General features: G+C 43.2%; 1 protein-coding gene and 1 long non-coding RNA gene across 3 annotated transcripts in view; one reads left to right on the forward strand and one right to left on the reverse strand.

Moving 5' to 3' along the window:
• The window catches only part of LOC310660661, a 197,679-nt gene that overhangs the window by 79,930 nt on the left and 99,902 nt on the right, over nt 1–17,847 (forward strand). The gene's annotated exons all lie outside the window — the stretch shown is intronic.
• Nucleotides 1–17,847, reverse strand: part of BZW2 (basic leucine zipper and W2 domains 2) — a 46,014-nt gene that overhangs the window by 15,890 nt on the left and 12,277 nt on the right. Inside the window, exons 1-6 of one of the 2 annotated variants that reach the window (XM_083405455.1) lie at nt 12,906–12,980; nt 10,784–10,848; nt 9,644–9,820; nt 8,062–8,165; nt 7,547–7,612; nt 1,367–1,502 (exon numbers count right to left, since the gene is read on the reverse strand). In XM_083405455.1, the coding sequence (XP_083261581.1) occupies nt 1,367–1,502; nt 7,547–7,612; nt 8,062–8,165; nt 9,644–9,820; nt 10,784–10,841 (541 nt within the window). In that variant the 5' untranslated portion in view covers nt 10,842–10,848; nt 12,906–12,980. Of the gene's footprint in view, nt 1–1,366; nt 1,503–7,546; nt 7,613–8,061; nt 8,166–9,643; nt 9,821–10,783; nt 10,849–12,905; nt 12,981–17,847 lie in introns of those variants that run through there. The other variant, XM_083405454.1, reaches the window with a different exon arrangement.

The following is a 17,847-nucleotide window of genomic DNA, read 5'->3' on the forward strand; positions in this document are numbered from 1 at the left end:
GAAATGAATGCGTTCAACCCCAAACACTGGGGGGCAGGAAGGAGGTATAAACAGCTCACAGCAGTCAGTGGAACATATGCAAACCAGTCTCTTCCACACATGGCTGAGTGATTTTTAGTCTACAGTCAGCTTTGAAATCATAAACACACCCAGCAGAAACTTGTGTCCAAACAGTCATGGTAGGTTTCTATTTTGTGCACCAGGAAGCTTCGATTCAGATCAATCCTGTCTTCAAAGTGAATGGGGACAAATCAGTATGCCAGCAGGTTATTTGAGTAGCTCAGTTGTGGCTCCAGTGAGAAAAGGACAGGCCGAAGATCAGAGCTTTCTGGCAATATCCAACTGATCCCTGCAGGATCATGGCCCTCTGCAGATAATATCTCATCAGGAGGTCTGAGTCATTAGTGTGGCTGCAGCTACCCTTTCAAACTCCCTCCCATTACATATCAGAGGGGCACTTTGGCACATGCGCAGTAGAATTCCACCCTGCATCAATGCTGTTCTTCTGCTCAAAATCACCCCTTTAAAAGATGCTATTTGCCCCTAAAAGTCTTCAGGGAGAAGCATGAATTCTTATTGGACAATCAGCAAGCAGGGAAAGATTAAACCAGGCATGTCCATTTCGGGGCCTAATCCGGCCCCTGTGGCAGTTTACTTCCTGGGGTAAAAATCCTTTAAAAACCTCAACAACTCCAACCCTAAAAAAAAAAGCTCAGCAACTTCATTCCTTAAAAAATGTCAACAACTTTGGTTGGCCCTTTGGTCGGCCCCCACGGCCCTTCACTTCATCAAATCTGGCCCTCTTTGAAAAACGTTTGGGCACCACTGGGTTAAACCCTCTCTTCCCCTGTAGCCCTGGTCTATGTTGCCCCTGTGTCCCCACCCACCTCTGTTTTTTAATAAGAAAGGTGTTAATGTGGCCAGTTCTAAGCATGCTATTAAAATACGCAGATACTGTAATATAGTTTGGGCCTTAGGCTAAGGCATTAAAGGCTGCTCCTTTGAAATATCCATTTCCTGACTTTTCCTCTACTGATGAGACATCTCTTTTTGCATGTACAAAAGGTGCAAAAATGCCATTTGTTTGTTGTGAACAAGGTTAGAGTTTGGATACAAAAAAATAAAATAAAAATCCAATGAAGGCAATATTTACTGATCGCAAAAAAATTAGTACAATGAATACCAAAACCATCTTAATTTCTAAATGCATGACAGAATAAGCTGCTCATATCTCAAGGCATTTCGAAAATTAGGCCACGGAGGAAGAACTTTTCGAGCAAGAGCATTTTATGGTCTCAGGTCCCTGGTGTTGGAAAACGATGAATCCAACCAAATCCAAGAGAAGGTAAGGAAAAAAGAAAATTACCTTCTTTGACAATGTTGTCAGTGAAAAGGCTTGTTAAAATGGTCGCAGGAAGTGTCCCGTTGGCTAGCAAGATTCCAGTGAGCATTGCCAGCTTTGTCTGCTCTGTTTCAGAAAAGGCTTTAAGGAACAACAGAAGCTGTAAAACAAGAAAGAGATGGACTGTTTGAAGCAATGAAACTATTATGCCACCCCACATCAACACACACCAGCATGGAGTGCCTTTTTCTGCACAGATCTATTGATGTGACTGGCAATCCTATAAATATCATTTATCAAAACTTTGCCTAAGGTTCTGAAATGCTTACCACTGGGTCAGAGCCTGGAGCCTAAAAACAGGCCTGATTTATGATTGATGTCAGTAAAACAGAAACAACCCTTTTGCTATCGGTATGTGCCTTTCATTCAAGTACCCACAAGTAGCCTCTGCATAGCTAGGAATTAGGGCTTCCATGAAGGGTTGCATTTTCATGGAGAAATGTTGGAAGGTATGGGACGTCCCATTCCATAATGATAATTTTACTGTTTATACCCAACACATCTCACTGGGTTGCCCCAGCCACTCTGGGCAGCTTCCAACATATATAAAAGCATAATAAAACATTAAACATTTTTTAAAAAAAAACCTTCTCTGTACTGTACAGTGGTACATTGGGTTACAGACGCTTCAGGTTACAGACTCTGCTAACCCAGAAATAGTACCTAGGGTTGAGAACTTTACCTCAGGATGAGAACAGAAATCACACACCAGCAGCGCGGCGGCAACAAGAGGCCCCATTAGCCAAAGTGGTACCTCAGGTTAAGAACAGTTTCAGGTTAAGAACGGACCTCTGGAACGAATTGAGTTCTTAACCCAAGGTACCACTGTACAGGATTGCCTTTAGGCTGCTTGGGGGGTCAAATAACTCCATACCCTCCAACATTTCTCTGATGAAAATAAGGACATCCTAAGGAAAAGCGGGACATTCCGGGATCAAATCAGAAACTGGCATGGCTTCTCTAAATCAGGGATGCCCTGGAAAATAGAGACACCTTGAGGGTCTGCAAGTTTGAATTTGTAAGTTCTCCTCCCTTTAAATGGTGTTAGTTGTAATTTGTGGTATTATTATTATTATTATTATTATTATTAGAATTTATATACCGCCCTATACCCAGAGGTCTCAGGGCAGTTCACAGCTTTATGCTTTACAGCTGCTGTTTTATGGTTTTGTTCACTGACATTCATGATTCTGTGATTGCACTTTTAGTTTATGTAACCCACTTTGGAACCTGAGGGTGAATAGCTCGTAAGAGATACCAGAAATAAATAAATAAACAAACAAAATCTAACCCTGAATAGCTTGGGCTGAAAGGAAAATCACTAATGAGCTGCTTTGCCTCCCCCCCCCTTTTTTTTTTTTTGCCAATTGCCTGGAAACCTGAATGTCCAGTTTAAAAAGAAAAATTGAAAGCAAACATCTCGAGTGTCAGCTTAGTCTTTGAACAAAATAGGTTTGAAAATAAGATGATTGTGGACAAGAAAAAAACAAGCTTCTCTGTGAATAAGGGCTTGAAATACACAGTATTGATGGGCACCATTTAGCCTAGGAAAGGGAATGCTGTGAGAAGGACAAAAGGAAGAAGCAAAAGGGCCTGGAACCCTTTGGTTTTCTGAGTGTATGGAAAGCACCCAGAGTGAGAAACCCCTTCTCCATACAGAATGAGATGCAGGTAACTTTTAAAAGGTTCCAGTAAATATGCAGGTGCTCTAGCAGACAATCTTCTTATAGATCAGGAATGGGGAACCTGCAGCCCTCCAGATGTTGTTGAATTTCAACTTCCACCATCACCAGCCAGTGCGGCCAATGATGACGGCCATGGGTCTCCTGCCTCATCAATGGATCCAGGCACATCTGGGGACGGGCTGTTTCATCAAGAGGGCTCTGCTGCACAGTCTCTTTCTTCCCCCTTCCTCCAATTCTGAAACCTCATCCTCCAGTGCTTCCCATACTTGGTCAGAATCCGAGTGGCTCAGAGGGAATCAACACAATGAACGAAAATGATTTGGAACGGCATTGCAAAGTGGCAGATTTATCAAACTGTTTAATGTGCCTTTCCATAATGGTTTACGGGTTGCAATAAATATATAAAAATAATGCAGAAGCTGGGGAAACACAGACACACTTGACAAAGAGGCGAGGTAGCATGCCACTCTGCTTGCCACAAAGATGAGCAGCGCAGCAGAAACAAGGCCTGTGCTTCTGGCTTCAGACCACCCTGGAGCACATTTGTAATTTCATAGGATATCATTTTCCTTTGTTCAAAAGGTGTTATTTGTCCCTTACTCAACTGTTAAGCATTGCCTGAATTAGCTTATGGGGGAAATTTCCAATTCTAATTAACCCACTTAGAAACCATCAATGTTCAGCTTCAAGTTGTTATTACCGCCAGCAACTTGAGGCACTGATTGCATTCAGAACTCTTCCCTGCCCATCACTATTACACTTTTGGTTTCCGGCGCTGTAGGGGAGGTCAGAGAACACTGGAGAGTTTCAGAATAACACTGACCTTCCCCCCACAGGACTCCAATTTGTGAGCCGGTAGAAAATCACTGGTATAACTACGTGTACTACATGAAGGGAGTATGGTTTTAGGGGAAATCAGCATGCCTGATGTGCCCCAGTGCGGCACATAAACTCCTCCTTTTTTGCAGCAGGAGTATTGAGCACCTGATTAATCAAAGCACTCTTTCTAGTGCTAGGATCTCACAGGGTATGATCTGAAGGTTAATGAGGCTGCCACCTTGCTAGAGCTAAAGCACGTCTGGGTCTAGTCATCAACGGTGTCTCCGAAAAATTTTACGCATCACTTGGGAAGACAGGCAAACTAATGTCAGTGTACTGGAGGAAGCAAAGATCACCAATGTCATTGTCAAAGCAATGATTCTTCAACATCAACTTTGTTGAACTGGTCATGTTGTGCAGATGCATCGTCTTCCAAAGCAACTACTCTATTCTGAACTTAAGAACAGTGGCGTAGCGTGGGTTGTCAGCACCCGGGGCAAGGCAAGTAATTTGCGCCCCCTAACCCGTGGATTTGCGCCCCCTAACCCCCAGATGTTGCGTCCAGTGCGGCCGGCCCCCCCTGCACCCCCCACGCTACGCCACTGCTTAAGAATAGAAAGTGTAATGTTTGTGGTCAACAAAAGAGGCTTAAAGACTCTCTCAAGGCAAATCTGAAAAAATGTAGTATAAACACCAACAATTGGGAAACACTGTCCTGCGAGCGCTCCAATTGGAGAACAGCCTTTACCAAAGGTGTTGTGGACTTTGTAGAAGCACGAACTCAGGGTGATAAGGAGAAACGAGCTAAGAGGAAGGCATGTTTGGCAAACCCTCACCATGATCAACTCCCGCCCAGAAACCTATGCCTCCGCTGTGGAAAGACGTGTGGATCCAGAATTGGTCTCCACAGTTACTTACGGACTTACTGTTAAAACAGTTTTAATAGAAGATAATCTTATTCAGCTATGAGGGATCGCCAAAGAAGAAGAAGAAAAGAAGAAGAGTAGTAAGTGCCTAGATGGGATGCAGCCTTGGATCCACATGTACACCACCTTAAGTTCCATGGAAGAAGAATGAACTAGAATGCCTGAGTGGAATCTCATTTGTCTTTTGGAGAAAGGCTGCGGCTGTAGCTTAGGGGTAGGGCATGCGTTTTCCATGTAAAATATCTAAAGTTAAATCCCCAACATCTCCAGGTACAGCTGGGAGTATCTCCTGCTTCAGATCCTGAAGAGCCGGTCACTGTAGACAATACCAGAAAAGATGGACCAACATAACTTCCTATGTTACTGCAATTTCTTTGCCTAGAATAGATTTAATGGGTGCATGGAGGAAAGGGGGACACAGTTCCTCTGAGTAAGAAGAAATCCTTGCACTGATGGAACAATCAGTGAACTCTACACACTGCCTACAGTGACTGGCAGTTGCTCTCCAGGGTTTCAGGAAGAAGATGGAAATGCCAGTGATTGAACCTTTTGCACACAAAGGATGTGCTCCCCTAGCAAGCTACAGCCCTTTGAAACAAACTGAAAGAAGCCTGAAACCCACTAAAGGCTTTACATGTATGCCTTCCAAAGCATGGCTTAACTAATTTATTATGTTGTGAGCTTCCAGAGGCAATAACCTACTTTACGGAATGTAAATTGAGAGATGTGGAAGTCATACCACGGAGTGAGCTACAGTGAAATAACAGAAGAAGGAGCAAGACATAAACACATGATCAAAAGGAACACTGTGATCCAGATCATTTGCTTAATGTTGGTCAAACTGAACACACATATGTACATGTTATTGGGATAGCCCATATTTCCCTTCCTTCCGTGGATCACATGATGGCATGATCTTGGTTGCCTAGGGCTGGATCAACACATACACTTTAAACGTTCTTAGAATGATATTTTTGTTATCGTCTAAAATGTAATGGCACCTGGTTTCTCCTTCGCTTCCTTTTCTACATGGTCCACCCATTATGTTCCATCAGCCATAAGGGTTTTTAATGCAAAATCTGTCTCCCAACTTCTCTACGCTTCAAACGTCTGGCACAACGGCTTATTTCCTAAGTTAGTTGGGTTCCAGGCAAAGTTTCTTCGGTCCTTACTACAGGTCCGAAATCCAATCTTCTTTCTGGAAACAGGTGAATGCCCACTTTCCACCAAAGCTTGGTGGGATGCCTTGAAATACTGGCTTAAGATCTCAGTATTTGGCCTGCAGAAGGGATAACTTGTACATCTAACCAACGAGGAGTTTATCAGTGCGTGGTTGAAAACTATGGCCAGAAAAGCCACCTCGACTGGACTGTCACCATCCCTGTTGTATCAACCGGGCTATGATACCACCCTTGTATCCCTGAGGCAAACGCTTTGGGACATCTCAAATAGCAACCTGTGATCCAGATCCAATGTAATCTGTGGCCCGATTGCAGATGGAATTCAATATGGGCACGACTTTCAGTTAGTCTCATATCTTAGGAATTTGTCCATACCCACCTATCGGCATTTATTTACCAAAGCTAGATTAAACATATTTCCATCGGAAGTGCTAAATGGTAGACTGAGAGGCATCCCCTACCAGAATAGGTTTTGTTTATGTTCTCAGGGCGTTGATTGCATGAACTATATCCTACTGCACTGTGGGCAGGGATCAACTGATCAAACCCCTACTAGCAAATTTGCCATGAAAATCTGAAGCCTCCCATATTAAATACCTTCTGGAGGTTAGGTCAAATGATATTACACTGACCGTGGCAAGAAACAAAGACCATCGTGTTCTAGGCATAGCAAAATGACTACCTCGGACTCTTTCAGCTGTTGTTTGGTTGTTTTAACAGTATCTTATTCTGAAACTGTTTTGTGGGTCTATGAACCGCAATAAAGATATTTAATTTCTACATGGTCCACCCACTTATTTGACAGGGAGAGCTTTGCAGCACCCTCTTTTGTCACCTTTAAAAGAACATCATATGGCTATATGATTATCATAACCCCTTTTAAACTCATTTTTAGCATTAAAAACCATGAGTGTAGATGAGTCCTAGGTGTGGCATGCAGTGGGCACCATATGTGCACACCCTTTAATGCAGAACCTTACTTATTACTGCAGTACACAAAGCCTCAAATAAGCTCCCAGCCTGATATGTTAAAATAAACAGAGCACAGTTTGTCACAACTGTGCTAAAACACCATTAACAATCAAGAGTCCCCAGAGGATGGAGGTGGAAAGGAAAAATAGCTGCTTGAACGAGCATAAAGTGCTTTCTGTGCCTGAGAGTGTATGAGTCAGTATTACTCATCACAATATTAACAGTAAAGTTAAGGTTAGGAAAGGAGAGCTGCATAACTTAAAAGAGAAAATACCTTAAATATACAATTCTCATCCTATCGTGTACAAGTTCAAGGGCCCGCACCACCTAATTCTGCATGAGTGCTGCTTAGAGAGTTCCTCAACACATACACAACCCCAAAAGACACACAGGCTTTCCATCTTGTCTTACCTAGAAAAAGTGTGTAAATACAAACCCTATCATTAAATATGAAGTCACCACCTCACAACTTAGCATCTAGTGATGCCAAAAAACAGCTACTGACTCTGAACATAATACAGGAAGACTTTAACCACCACCATGCCACATTGGCAATATTACCTTTTTAATTTCATCTTCAAATGCCTTTTCCAAATATTTATATCTCCTGATGAGTTTGTTGAAGACCTAAAATACAAAGATAAGCAGCCATCTTTAACATGAGAAGTAGAACCTAACTGTTCCTACAGCGTTCATAATTAATCTGTGATAAAACGGAAACAACATATAAAAATATACTTCCTATATTTAGCAAGACAAGAAAGCGTTGTTGAAAGTATGGTACAGGATACTTCCCAATCACACATAACTTTACTCCAGAACACAAAATGCTTTTAGGTAAATACTTTCATAATTATGCAATCCTACTGCCTCAAGCAATTTGCTACTCCAATAAAAACCATAATCTGTAGAGATGTTCAATTTTGGCAAAATGCACCAGTGGCAAATACTGCCAGAAGCAACTAATGCAGCAGCCATTTGATATTCTGGGTCTGGTAGGGAACAATAGAAACAGCTGGTGTATTATAGTACAAAGTCAACATGAGAGCTTCATCATCCAATCCAATTGGTCAAACCTGAGCATAATGTCGGAGGGCATCATGGTCTTCTTCTGCGGAAAACACACAGTGATTGGTCATCTTGGTCTTGTCATTGTCATCGATTCTTGTCCCTCCAGGAGCTGAAGAGATAGAAGCAATGTAAACAAAGTTAGAAATAAAGAGCCAGCTTTCATTCTTCACAATGTACATGCTGCACACATGGAGGCACCTAAAAAGTGAAATAAGAGTCAGCATAAAAATTTCTCAAACCTCCAGCGATGGGAATGGCTTGAACATCACATACAGTGAGGTGTCAATCTTGCTGCCTGACCCTCTCTGCCCCTCCCATTGACAGTGGCACTGTACAACAATACAGATGGGGAAGCTTTTTGGCTCTCAGGAGCCAAATTTGACTGGTGAGCTGAGCCACCCACCTGTCTAGCTCCTGAAAGCACAAATGATGTCAAAGTTAGGAGTCCTAACTTTGAGACTTCAAAGTGCAGCCAAACTGAAGGGGGTGGTATTAAAGCCTGCTCAGTTTAACAATATTCAGTACAAGCGCCTTCCTGATTCAGAAAGGCATTTGCATTGAAACCACTGCTAAAGCAAAGGGGGAAAGGATAATTTTAGCAGTGGTTTGGGTTTGGGTGTGCTAGAGAGTTCCCTGCAGTGAGCTCTCTTGAGCACCTGAACCCAGCAGGATTGGCTTCCCTTTCTATTGACAGATGTGAGGGGAAGTCAATTCTGCTTTGTGCAATGCTTCAACGCACGTAAGTTTTCTGCAAGCAAATCAGGATGAATGCTCAATAAACAGGTCCTCTGGAGGAGTCCAGTGTAGACTTTACAATCCCATATATTGATCAACTTTCTCTAGTCATTAGGGTCCAACCTGCTGCCATTTTGTTTCAGGTAAAAGAGAACAGCATTGCTATTCTAGATACGCTCTACATATAACTTTAACAACACTATTTCAAGCCAGTGTGGTGTAGTGTGGTGTTAAAGTGGTAGACTCGTAATTTGGTGAACCTGGTTCGCGTCTCCGCTCCTCCACATGTAGCTGCTGGGTGACCTTGGGCCAGTCACACTTCTCTGAACTCACCTCACAGAGTGCTTGTTGTGGGGGAGGAAGGGAAAGGAGACTGTTAGCCGTTTTGAGACTCCTTCGGGTAGTGATAAAGCAGGATATCAAATCCAAACTCTTCTTCTTCATTTTTAGGGTTGCATCCAATGCTAGTTATACTGAGAGTAGACCCATTGTATTGAATGGACTCCATGAAGCCATGTTCATTAATTTCAATGGGTGTACTCTGAATAAAACTAAGTTGAAGACCACCCTTTGAAAAGAATGCACATGGCTAACTTTGGTCCATTAATTTCAGTGCGTCTACTTGAGTTGAACTTAGTTGGGCACAGCCCACAAAGTTTGCCGAATTGTACGAAAAAGGTAAGAGAAACATGAAAACAAAACACAGATAACTGAAAACGTGGAAGAGGAGGATCCAGACCAAGGGGAGAGCCACAGTTGTTGAACATTAGCTGCCAGACAGATAAAACCAAGAGGGCATGTTTCCAGGATCAGCTTTGAAAGCGTTGAAAGTTTTCGGTGTGACATACATACCTAGCATGCTGCCAGCTATCAAGATGTCAAACAGAGTGTCGGCATAGCGGCGATAATCTAGCCTTGAGCCTGTAGTATCCAGAAACTTGGCTACAGCTTCCAGGTCATCACCAGCTTCATTGAGACCTTGGACAATTGTATCCCGGAAGACGGTCGGTTCAAATTTCTCTTTTTCATCTAAAACAGATAGCCAGCGCCAAATCATTTTATGTAAGCTGAATGCCAGTTTCCATTTCTCAGTCATATTCAAACATTCTGTTCTACAGGTGCTCAAACAACCTTTGCTGAATTGTTCTCTTCCCACTTTGCATATGCATCGTAACATGCTACTCACTAGGTTACAGAATTTATGCAATATAAAGTTGCACATGAAATATTTTATTTTCTTGTTGATTTTTCTTCTTCCATTTTCTTAATTGAATTTAAGGTCATCCTCTCAAGAGGAAATTGAGCAATGGGGCATGTATTGCAAACTGAGCAATGGGACAATGTATTGCAAACTGAAGTATTGCTATGAATGATCTTAGCATGTTACAGTGTTGGTCCCAGAGAGCAACATACAAAATAGTTAAGCTGGTTATATTTCACTGGATTGGCCTCTTGTGGTAGAAGGGTATAACAGAACCATGTTTCTTCTGTGTGATGGGGGAGTCCTTCATATATAAATAAAGTTATACATCACAATGGTTTGGTTATTGTTATGTACACAAACCACAAGCTGGTTTTCTCCACTGATATGTCTATGAAGAGGAGATCTGAAGGACCTCCATTTTCAACTAACCATGGCTTGCTGTTATCTCCAAATCTGGAACTGTGGCTAGCATTAAAGCCGGTTTATTAAAACAAGCCAGGGTTATTAGTCATGGTTTGATGTTGATTTCTTAAAAAAACAAAGCTTTCTATTAAGACAATATAGGTGACATGAATACAGCTAGAGAAAAGTCTTCCAGTATGGTGAATAAGTATTACACTTTTGTTCACAGGGAGCTCAATGTATACCAACAAGTCAACTGATTCAGTCCATCTACTCTTTAATGTTAAATACTGATAAGCAGGGGAAACAAAACACAGCAGGCAGCACTGTGCAAAATCTTCAATAAACTGCATATAATGTTCACAAAATGAAATGATCAAACCTACCCCTCTTCCTAGTTTTGAACCGTTGGCCTGTTAGCACCGGCTTCTGATGCTTATTCATAAAATTTCTGGAATACAAGTGTAGAATGTTACAGGTGTACAGTTTTAATGGAGATATTTTAAATCAAAAGGATATCAAAACCTTAGCATAATATGAACTATACAGGATAGGAACCCCCAGATGTTGCTGAACTCTCACTCCCATCAGTCCCAGCCAGAATGGCCATGGTCAGGAATGATTAGAGTTGTAGTCCAGCAACACCTGAAGGGCTGCTGGTTCCCCATCCCAGAGACAAGTGAAAGACAAATTACTGGTGACATTGATAGGTCCTGATTCGGGAACCCATAAAAGCCACACTTGATGCAACTTGCATGCCAAGCGATTACCACTTGATGCTTTTAATTTTTGCGGGTGGCCATATAAACTCCATACATTTCATTCAATGTAGCCTAATCTTTTCTGCTGTGCCACCCCAAATTCCAGTTAGCTCCAGTTTCCCACTCTCTCAATAAACTCCCTGGTCACCTCTTAACTTCCCCCTTCTCTTGTGACTCTTATATCCTGACCTTGCATCCAAACAACTTCTCCTTATCGTCCAAAAGATTTTGCCTCTTATTTACTCATTCCAGTTATTGAATCTATCACATTCCTTGTGTTTCCTGAAGATCAGAACAGCCCCTTCTCAATCCTGAACTCTGCTACCAGGAATCCACCTCTATGTTCCAACATCACCATGTTTCCAAGCTGAATTTTCCAGAACAAGCCACTAGCTCCCAGGATGCTTCAGAGGAAGCCATGACCGTTTATGATACTGGAATGATACTTTTTTAAATGTATACTGCAGATAGGGTCTCAGAAGAAAGAGTCCCAAGCCAGAGATTAGACTTTCCAGATGTGTTTAAGCCCTCAGTTCAGCAAGAGGTGTCCAGAAGAAAACTTAGTGTGGGGAATAAACAGACCAGAACGCATTAGCAAGTGTTGGAGTCCCTCTGACTCTCTCCTGCTTCAATCTGATTCTTAGGATAAACTCCCTGGCTGCTATATTTTATGGTGTTAATGGTTTTGGGGGTTAGCAAACAGCAAGAGCAGTTCCACACAAGGTGAAATGGCTGCATCAAAAAAACCCCACACTGAATCACACCCATCTGAGCAAGGGTCAAGTTTTTATTTGCCTGCCCTCTGAAACTATCTCCTGTCTTTCTTGGAAACAGCACGTTATTGACACAGCAAACCTTAAAGAGTTCAAACTTTACAAAACAGGCTAATAGATAGCTCAGCTGGTGGAGCATGAGACTCTTAATCCCAGGGCAGTGAGTCTGAGCCTCACATTGGGCGAAAGAGTGCACTAGAGTGAACTAGATCAGGGGTCAGCAACCTTTTTCAGCTGTGGGCCGGTCCACTGTCCCTCAGACCATGTGGTGGGCCAGACTATATTTTGAAAAAATAAAATAAAATGAAAGAATTCCTATGCCCCAGAAATAACCCAGAGATGCATTTTAAATAAAAGGACACATTCGACTCATGTAAAAACACACTGATTCCCAGACCGTCCATGGGCCGGATTGAGAAGGCGATTGGGCCACATCTGGCCCCTGGGTCTTAGGTTGCCTACTCCTGAACTAGATGGTCCTCGTGGCCTTGTCCGACTCCACGAGTCTATGAAGTAAATAAATAAAAAATGCCCCCGTGCATTAACGATGGTAGGCGCCTCTCAAAATAAACACAAGAAGCTGGCACCAAGAGCAGCCACTGAATAAACACAACAGACACCCGACTCTGCAGCAACAGAGATCTAAAAATATGCAAGGTGGATCTCCCTTCCCCACTGGGACCAAGGGAAATCTTTTTCAGATTGAGGCAACAAGGCTAATGAAGGCTGCTAGCCTTTTTCCACAGGGCTCAGAGCCTTCTAACTCTTGTGAAGATTTCTGGTCACCATCCTGCTTCTATTAATGCGTGTTTTTCTTTCTGAGTGGATATGGGTGGAACAGAAGCAACTCTCCTCCTGCCCACTCCAGAACCCAGCCTCCAACGCACAAATAAGCCCTTTAAAAACACTGAGTTAATGGGGGAGGGGCAAGTGCCAAATCTAAGCAAAAACCAAGAGGAGAAAAGCAAACTCACCACTTGTAGCGGATTTGACAAATTGCGTACAGGAGTGTCACTCCAGAGGTTATTAGTACCAGAACAGGATCTTGTTTCTATATTTAGCTTTAAAATGCATCACACTCTAATCTGCTTTGGTCGGGGCTTTATAAGGTAGCTGTTAAAGGACGGGGTCAAGGAATACGCACGAGAGGGAGAAAGAGCAAAGGAAAGGGCAAAAGGCAGCAACTGCTAGTCAGACACATTTCAGCCGTGTCTGGTCAGACTCTGCAGGTCTGCATGTAAAGAGAGGAATGCAATCCCCTACGCCAGAACGTGGCAAACAATAAAAACAGCAGCCAAAATAACAGAACAGAGAGACCCATGGCACTAATTGTGGCAGGATGGAATGAGAAAACCTCTCATTTCTGGTTAGAGTAGTCTACCCAGTTAATATTTTGGAGTATAAAGGAGGAAAAAAGAGCTCCCCTAGCCTAAGGGCGGGGAAACCTTCTCAGCCTGAGGGCCACTTTCTGGGGGCCACACATCAGTAGGGCCAAAGACAAAATTGGGTAGAGCAATTTTGCAGAGTAGGCTGGTTTCTGCACAAACCATTTTATATCCTTTGTCTAAGGAAGCAAGGAGCATTATCAGTGTCTAATGGCACGTTCCAGTCAAGCATAAACACTCAGGAATGGTGCAAAGCAGGAGCCAGGAGTGGGTGTGACCTGGGAAAAGTCCTGAGGGCCACCCCTGCCTTAAAGGTAAAGGTAAAGGTACCCCTGCCCGTACAGGCCAGTCTTGACAGACTCTAGGGTTGTGCGCCCATCTCACTCAAAGAGGCCAAGGGCCAGCGCTGTCCGAAGACACTTCCGGGTCATGTGGCCAGCGTGACAAGCTGCATCTGGCGAGCCAGAGCCGCACACGGAAACACCGTTTACCTTCCCACTAGTAAGCAGTCCCTATTTATCTACTTGCACCCAGGGGTGCTTTCTAACTGCTAGGTTGGCAGGCGCTGGGACCGAACAGTGGGAGCGCACCCCGCCACGGGGATTCGAACCGCCGACCTTTCGATCGGCAAGCCCTAGGCACTGAGGCTTTAACCCACAGCGCCACCCGCGTCCCCTGCCTTAGGGAAGTGCATTTGTTTATTTCCTTACATTTATACCCCACCTTTCTTCCACTATGGACCTCAAGGTGATATAGAAGTGGTTCCTTCCCAGGCAGTTACCCATCCGGGAGATGACCAGGCCTACTTAGCAGCAACTAGATGGTGGCCCTGTGTCTCTTTACAGGCCACATCCTGAGCCACACAACTAGACCTCACACAGCCACAGTTACAGGTGAATTTGTGTATCATGGACTTAAAACTGGGCAGATCCAGATTTAAATCCTCACTCAGCCATGAAACTTGCTGTGTGACCTTGGATTTGGAACAATAATCCCTTTCAGATTTTGTGGGGATTAAGTGAAGGGGACTGGGAAGATACAACATACCTCAACCTAGCCCATCTACCAGGAGGAAAGGCAGGTTAAAAGCGGGTGTAAATATACCTCTAAGGAGGAGTCTTTAGCCCAGTCTTAAAAAATCTAAAGGGACGCGGGTGGCACTGTGGTCTAAACCATTGAGCCTAGGGCTTGCTGATCAAAAGGTTGGCAGTTCGAATCCCCATAACAGGTTGAGCTCCCGTTGCTCGGTCCCTGCTCCTGCCAACCTAGCAGTTCGAAAGCACATCGAAAGCTCCTGCGGGAAGGTAAACTGCTTTGGTTTGCCAGAAGCGGCTTAGTCATGCTGGCCACACTACCCGGAAAAACTGTCTGAGGACAAACGTCAGATCCCTTGGCCAGTAAAACGAGATGAGCGGCGCAACCCCAGAGTTGTTCGCAACTGGACCTAATGGTCAGGGGTCCCTTTACCATTATAAATCTAAGCAGCTGTGAGGTTTGGAGGAGGATGGCAGTGAAATCAACAGCATTGCCTTAAGGCTTTGCGTACTTCTGATCACCCAATACATGGCTGACAAGGAATCACAATGGCTACTGGCCTAGGTGAAAGGGCAGGGGAATGATGCAAAACTATGATTTTCTAACCTTTTACTTTAAGGAGTATTTCCCACATTCACTTGTCTGCCATGGAGCTCTTCAGCATCTCCTGGGCCCCCTCTGCATGTTGCAAACAATTGCAATACATGCTCCAGGTGTTTACTCAGTTGCTGTTCCAGGTGAGTGGATGATACGCACTGATATCATCCCATTGCAGGGGAATGTTGCCCACCACTAAGCTGTTCTTCAGGCAGGAGGAGATTATTAAATGTCCACATTTAATAATCTGCTTGGTGAGAAACTCTGATAAGCATACAGTAAATCCCAGAGTTCTCTGAAACACAGCTAGAAAGTCACCTATGTAGGATAATACCTCGGGAGGCAGGTGGTATGTGAGATTCTCAAAATATGGTTGAATTAGACTGCAAACCCTAATCCCACTCATCTTGAAGAGAGCCCAATTAAACACAGAAAGACTTCCCTCTGAGGAAACACGCACAGCAAAATTCCTATTGCTCTGCAATTTTATATCTACACTGCATCATACATTGAACTTCCTTCAGACGATGATTTGAGTTTCTGAAAGCCAAAACTGCAATTATGGTAACCCTTATCTGCTTTTTTCAGAAAGCATACATCTTCCAAAATGTCAGACCATGCAGCCCCAAACAGGTTGTTTTTGTGCAAGAGGCAACATTTTTTGAATGTCAAACAGAAGCACGGTGGCAGTCCTTCAAAAACAAAACAAAACAAGGCATGGGCAGAGGGGTAGAGAGAAGGGTAATTCTGTTTACATGCTGGAGTATGACTTAATCAAAGCATGGATGAAGAAGAAAAGTGGATGATTAAAAGAGAGAGAAGGGGGGAGGGGGGAGCAGAAGGCACTGAATCAAAACTGCCTCCAACAAAAGCAGAGTCCAGAAGACTCTTAACTGCCTTACAGAGTTGTGTAACAGAACTGGAGGCTAATAAGAATGGTACTTTGATATCTTGGCTATTTTATTTCATGCCAGCAGCATCACCAGTACATTATACTAGTGAAGTGCCTGTCATTTTGATAAGTGAATGGGGATCCCTGAGGAGAGATGCCTATTTGCCTATTCTGGCTACAGACACACTTTGAGGCCTCCTTCCTTAATATTTTTAATCACAGGAGTGAATTGCAGCATTCATGCACTTGCAAGAAAGCACAGCAGAGCACTATCCAAAAGAAAGCACTAAAACTTAAGAGTGACTCCAGTTTTTGAGATAACAGAGGGAGGAAACAGGTGTAGCTTTAAAAAAAAAAATCATGCAAGCCATTCTCCATCCAGGTTATGCTTTAGACATCTGTTCATATGCCTTTTGTTATATTCCCAAAAATATAACAAAGAACATACAAAATATTGCAGCTGGCATGCAGTTAACGTTGTCACAGTTCCTTCAAAACAAAATGGCAAAGCTAACCTCCAGCTGCATCCCACTACCCTCCAATAATGTTGATTTCCTATTTATATAAGCTTAAGTTTGACCAGTTTTCAACGAGTTAGCCTCATCTAAAACTCCCATGCAAAGGGGTGTTACCATATGAAGACAATATATGGTGAGGACATGCAGTGAAAAGAGTTGAAAGCCTAACCATCTCAAACGATCAGCTTATTCATGGTAGCTGCTCCATGAGCAGTGGAAGCAGTGAAGGAGAAATGGCAGCAGGATAACAGAGGGCTGTGCAGGAATGACTGACATCTCAGCCTGGACTAGGGATGTAAGATTTTCATTCTGACATGTATTCATCAAAGTCTGTGCCATTTCCGTTCTGCCAGTTTGGTTTCCAACAAATACTACATTAATCATTCTACTGGCCACTATTTAATATAAGTTCCAACAACTATTTACCTAACTAACATTCATTTCAATGTAAAGGAAATTTCGGGACAATGTGAAAAGTGTCCATTCATTGTCATTTCCGGACTTAAGAAAACAAGCAATGATGTAAACAAATACCAATCACATTTGGTTGACTGATTTCCATTCCCATTCCCATCATCATCATCGTTGTTGTTGTTGTTGTTATTATTATTATTATTATTATTATTATTATTACAGTGGTACCTCAGGTTAAGTACTTAATTCGTTCCGGAGGTCCATTCTTAACCTGAAACTGTTCTTAACCTGAAGCACCACTTTAGCTAATGGGGCCTCCTGTTGCTGCTGTGCCGCTGGAGCACGATTTCTGTTCTCATCCTGAAGCAAAGTTCTTAACCTGAGGTAATATTTCTGGGTTAGCGGAGTCTGTAATCTGAAGCGTATGTAACCTGAAGTGTATGTAACCCGAGGTACCACTGTATTATCATTATCATGATCCACCCAGCTGACTGGGTTACCCCAGCCACTCTGGGCAGCTCCCAACAAAATATTAAAAACATAATAAAACACCAACCATTAAAAACTTCCCTGAACATGCAGACTGCAGAATTCCCACTTGTTTTCCCATTTTTGTCAGAATTCTCCGATATCCCTAGCCTGGACCACATGATGGCAGGGCAGTGGGAAATTCTACTCTCTGCTTTCTGCTACCATAGAGTCTGCAGTGCAGGCAGAGCCTATACCAAAAGGCATGGCATTGATCAATGCTATCTTCACTCTCATTGTACACTGATTGATTTGATGCCATCAAAATGCAGAGCCGGCAGTGCTAGAGCCAGTAGCGCACGTAAACTTGCTGTCCACATGCCAGCCGATGGAGCAGAGGATCACCCTGGAGAAGCATCTTCAGAGCAGGGCACAGAAACGAACATTTTGCCATCATGTTTCCTCTTTGAGAGAGAAATGCTCTTACATTATAAAGCAAAAGTGCAGGCCTTGATTAGTCATTATTCGGCACCCAGCCTCTTGCTGTGGAACAAAAGGATTATGTGTGTACTCTTATGTGCTGTAAAACCTACATGTGAGCAGAGAT

This window comes from Podarcis tiliguerta, assembly GCF_965153285.1.
Source record: "Podarcis tiliguerta genome assembly, chromosome: 12".
Taxonomy (NCBI): Eukaryota; Metazoa; Chordata; class Lepidosauria; order Squamata; family Lacertidae; genus Podarcis; species Podarcis tiliguerta.